Source organism: Trypanosoma conorhini, assembly GCF_003719485.1.
Source record: "Trypanosoma conorhini strain 025E chromosome Unknown Tco_14.4_contig_00193, whole genome shotgun sequence".
Lineage (NCBI taxonomy): Eukaryota > Euglenozoa > Kinetoplastea > Trypanosomatida > Trypanosomatidae > Trypanosoma > Trypanosoma conorhini.
Window position 1 is genome coordinate 5,691 of NW_021704280.1, and position 4,078 is coordinate 9,768.

At 71.4% G+C, this 4,078-nt stretch overlaps 3 protein-coding genes across 3 annotated transcripts in view, besides 1 other annotated feature; all 3 read left to right on the plus strand.

Annotated features, from left to right (window-relative positions):
* The window catches only part of Tco025E_03976 (dispersed gene family protein 1 (DGF-1)), a gene marked incomplete at both ends in the record, with an annotated part of 498 nt that extends 483 nt beyond the window's left edge, over positions 1–15 (plus strand). The window contains one exon of the mRNA XM_029370892.1: positions 1–15. This exon is cut by the window's left edge and continues 483 nt beyond it. Within this exon, the coding sequence (XP_029228993.1) occupies positions 1–15 (15 nt within the window).
* An 83-nt stretch (positions 16–98) lies between these two features.
* Positions 99–136: a microsatellite.
* A 28-nt stretch (positions 137–164) lies between these two features.
* Tco025E_03977 (dispersed gene family protein 1 (DGF-1)) lies at positions 165–1,349 on the plus strand (the record flags this gene model as incomplete). Its single annotated transcript, XM_029370893.1, has 1 exon — positions 165–1,349. The coding sequence occupies one exon, from the start codon at positions 165–167 to the stop codon at positions 1,347–1,349; it is 1,185 nt and encodes a 394-aa protein (XP_029228994.1).
* A 118-nt stretch (positions 1,350–1,467) lies between these two features.
* The window catches only part of Tco025E_03978 (dispersed gene family protein 1 (DGF-1)), a gene marked incomplete at both ends in the record, with an annotated part of 2,664 nt that continues 53 nt past the window's right edge, over positions 1,468–4,078 (plus strand). Inside the window, one exon of the mRNA XM_029370894.1 lies at positions 1,468–4,078. This exon is cut by the window's right edge and continues 53 nt beyond it. Within this exon, the coding sequence (XP_029228995.1) occupies positions 1,468–4,078 (2,611 nt within the window).

Below are 4,078 nucleotides of genomic sequence, written 5' to 3' on the forward strand. Positions count from 1 at the left end.
GCTTCGGTGCGCTGACAACGGCGGTGAGCGGCTGCAGGTGCGAGTGCGCCAGTGGAGGGCACGGCGAGGTGTGCGCCCCGGCGCCTGTGCCTGCCGGCCCGCCGCCCCCGCCACCACCGCCGCCACCGCCGCCACCACCGGCGTTTGGCGAGTGCGTCAGCGACATGGAGTACCCCGAGGTGACGCAGGCGGTGGGCAGCGGGCTGTCGTGGCTGTGCTACCGCAACGTGACCTTCAGCGGGGGCGGCATGAGCCTCACAGTGCTCACTGGGGCGATGACGGGCGACGTGGCGAACGTCACATTCGATGGGTGCACGTGGAGGGACGGCGCCGTGCTGGTGCTGGCGGGCAGCGCGGACTCCGCCGTGGGTTCGCTGAACATCGCCGTCACCGGCAACACGTTCGACGACGCGCTGCTGAGCCCAGAAGGCGCGTTTCCCCCGCGCACAAACATCACCATCAGCGGGAACCAATTTACGCTCACGCGGACGGTTTCGCCGCCGGGTTTGACCCTCGGGAGCCCGTCGTGTGTCGCGATGAATGAGCTGTGGGTCGCCAACCACTCCGCGGTGGTGTTCAGCGGCAACACCTTTCGGCCCGTGGCGGCGTACTCGAGCGCCATCTACATTGTCGACTCTTCGCTGAGGGTGTCGTGGGACTCCCTGTTTGCCGTGGTTCGCAACACGTTTGCTACGGGCGGCGCCAATAGTGTTGTGGTACGGCTTGGGGGGTCCTGGGCGTCCGCGTCGCTGGAGGTGCTGAACAACTCTGCCGTGGTGGTGCAAGGCAACGTTGTGTCGAAGCCGCTATTGTACTTCATGTTATTCCCGTGGTCGTTGCGTGTGGAGTCCCGGTCAGCGGTCGTGTTTGGGGGCAACTTAATGCAGGGGGCCACAGCCGTTTTCGCCGTGGCCTCAAACGCCTACGTGTATTACGACTCCTGGGTGCAGGTGAGCGGCAACCTTTGTCGCGGGTCCCCTGGGCTTGCCTTCGCCTTCCTGGGCGGGGCGCTGAGCCTCCGCAACTCCGCGCTGTCCGTGTCCCGCAACGAGTTCCGCTCCGACACGAACACGCCGACGGCGCTGCGGATAGCCGACATGGCCCAGCGACCTCTCAAACGGATCGATTGTGGCCGCCTGCAACACTGTGAACGGCGAAAAGGAGGCGGTCTACATCGTCCCGTCGGCGTACAACGCCACGATTCTGAGCTGCAGCGACCCATGCGCCCTCGCGGCATCGTGCTTCCCCGCGTATACGACGACGACTTCGGGTGCCGGCTGCGCCTGCACGTGCGCGGAGGGCGGCCACGGCGACGCGTGCCTGCCCGTCGGCGTCCCCTGGAACGATGAAGATCCGTGCGTGCGGGACGTGAGGGTGGATGAGGAGGTGAGCGTCGGCTTCGGGGCGTCGGCGGTGTGCTACGTGGGGGCGACCTTCGCCGCAGACGTCGTGGTGGACGTGGCTGCGATGTCTGGGAGCGCGCGCAACGTGACGCTGGCAAACTGCACGTTCGTGGGCGGGGCGAGTCTGTACGTCGTCGGGTGGGCGTCTGAGCCGCCTGCGGGCCTGCAGGTGGAGGTGGAGGTGCTGGTGAGCGGGCTTGAGTCGCGCTCCGGCGGCGGCGTGCTGCTGGCGAACCGATACCCGCCGGGCTCGCGCGTCACGGTGGTGGACTCTGTGCTGATTGCGGAGACGCGCGTTGCGTACCGCGGCGCCTACGACCTCGGCGGCGCGTCGGGATGCCTCGTGCTGTACGGCGTGAGCCTGACGGGGAGCGTGCTGACCGTCGCGCGCACGCAGGTGGTGGCGGTGTTCGGCGACGCTGTCGGCGTGCTGGTGGTCGGCGGCGTCGCGCTGCCGTCGCGCGGTGCGCTGTACCTGGACCGGCTCTCGGTGCAGACCGCGCTGGGGCTGTGCGTGTCGGTGGAGGGCGGTGTGGCGGCCAGCGGCGGCTCCGTGCTCGCGTTTGTGGACAGCGACTTCCTGCTGTGCAGGCACGCGGTGGCGGTGGGCGGGGAGGTGCGCGTGTCGGGCTCCACTCTGGCGTTCGTGCGGAGCGACTTCGCGTCGACGCAGGACCACGCGGTGGCGTTTTCGTCGACGGTGCGCCTGGCCGGCGGGGCGATGCTGCTGGCGAAGGAGAACGTGCACGACAGCGCGTCGAAGGTGATGCTCTACGCCGCCGGCGCCGTGACAGCGAGCGGGAGTACGCTGAGCTTCGTGCGCAACCGGGGGCTCTTCTCGCGGATGCTGTCGGTGGAGCTCTCGCTCGCCGCGGAGGCGCACCTGCGGGTGGCGTGCAACCGCGCCGGTGGGCGTGCGCTGTCGACGGCGGAGGAGTACGCCGCCGCGGGCTTTGGCGACGCCGCGCGCCTCGACGTGGTTGGGTGCGACGCCTGCGACAAGGACACGTATTGCTACGCGCCCGGGACGGCGTCCGCGAGCGAGCGGGACGGTGCGTGTGTGTGTGCGTGCGGCGGCGGCGGGTACGGCGAGGCGTGCGTGCCTGTGGGGGAGCCCGCGCTGCCGCCCGCTGGTGGCCCCGCGTCGGGCGCGTTCGTCCTCGAGGGCGTGACGGTGCGGTCGGTGTTCGTTGTGCCGAACGGCGCGCGCGAGGTGAGGCTGCGCCACGTGGTGCTGGACGGCGTGCATCCGGTGGTCTACGTGCCGTGGATGGCGCGGGCGGGGGTGCGGGTCGTTGTTCAGAACGTGTCGCTGCGGAACGGCGCCGTGCTGTACGTGATGGGCGGCGGGGGGCTGCGCGGTGCGGGGGCGGCGGAGGGCGACGAGGAGCGGTCGGTGGAGCTGTCGGTGTGCGGCGTGGAGGCAATGAACGGGGCGATTGTGCTGAAAGGCGCGTTCCCTGCGGGGTCCGCGCTGACAATCACCGACTCCCTGCTGGTGAGCGTGAAGCCGACGCCGCTGGTGTACCTGCCGGGCTCGATGTCCTCGCCGTACGCCCCGGTGCTGGTGCTGTCGGACCTGCGGCTCGTGCGGTCCGTGCTGGTTGTGTCCGGCGTGGCCCTCGTGAGCGTGATGGCCGGCGGGCGGACGCTGGTGGTCGAGGGCGCCGCGCTGCAGCTCGTCGGCGGCGGGGTCGCGCTGGACGCGGTCGTGTTTGGCGGCGAGTTCGCGCTCTACGCGAGCGCGCGCGTGGAGGCGGCGGGTGGCGCGGTGCTGCGCGTGGCGGGGAGCCGGGTGTTCGCCGCGCGCGGGCTGGTGTTCGACAAGGGGGTGGCGGCCAACGCGTCTGCCGTCGTCGTGAACGACAACACCGGGGCGCTGACTGACGGCGCGCTGCTGGTGCTGCGGGAGGCGGCGTCCTTCGCGTCCGGGTCTTGGCTCTCGGTGCGCGGCAACGCCGTCGGCGGCGGGCTGCTGTCGCTGCCGCCCTACCCGCGCAGCGCGGAGCTCGCGCAGAGCACGCTCACGCTGCACGCGAACGCCGGCAGCGGCAGCGCCGTGATGGACGGCACCGTTGCGCCTGGGGGCGCCGGCCGGAGGTTCGTCGTGGGGTGCCTGACGCTCAACGGGCGGGCCCTGCTGCCGATCGAGTACCGGTCCGCCGGCGTCGTTGGGGACTTCCGCCCCGTGACGTGCGACGCGTGCGACGCCGACGTGAGCTGCTTTGCCGCCGCGACGAAGTCGATGTCGGGCTCCTGCCGCTGCCGCTGCGCCGAGGGCGGCTACGGGCGCGACTGCCTGCCGGTGTACCTGCCGCACGTGGACGGGTGCAACCGCACGCCCGCCACGCCGCCGCTGAGCTACACGGCGACGCTGACGCCGACGCGCAGCCTGACGCCGACGCGGACGCCGACGCCGCCGACGCCGACGCCGAGCCTGAGCGCGACGCGCTACAGTCCGACGCACTACGGGCCGACCGAGACCCGGCAGGTGACGCCGACGCTGACGCCGCCGCCCACGCCGACCCCGACGGCGTCCGTAACGGCGACGGCGCTGCCGACTGCGACGAAGACGGCGTCGGCGTCCCTGAGCGTGAGCCGCTCGCCGAGCGACACGATGTGGTGGAGCGACGTGGCGTGCCGAACGCTCGCGGTGGCGACGACGGCGGCCGGCG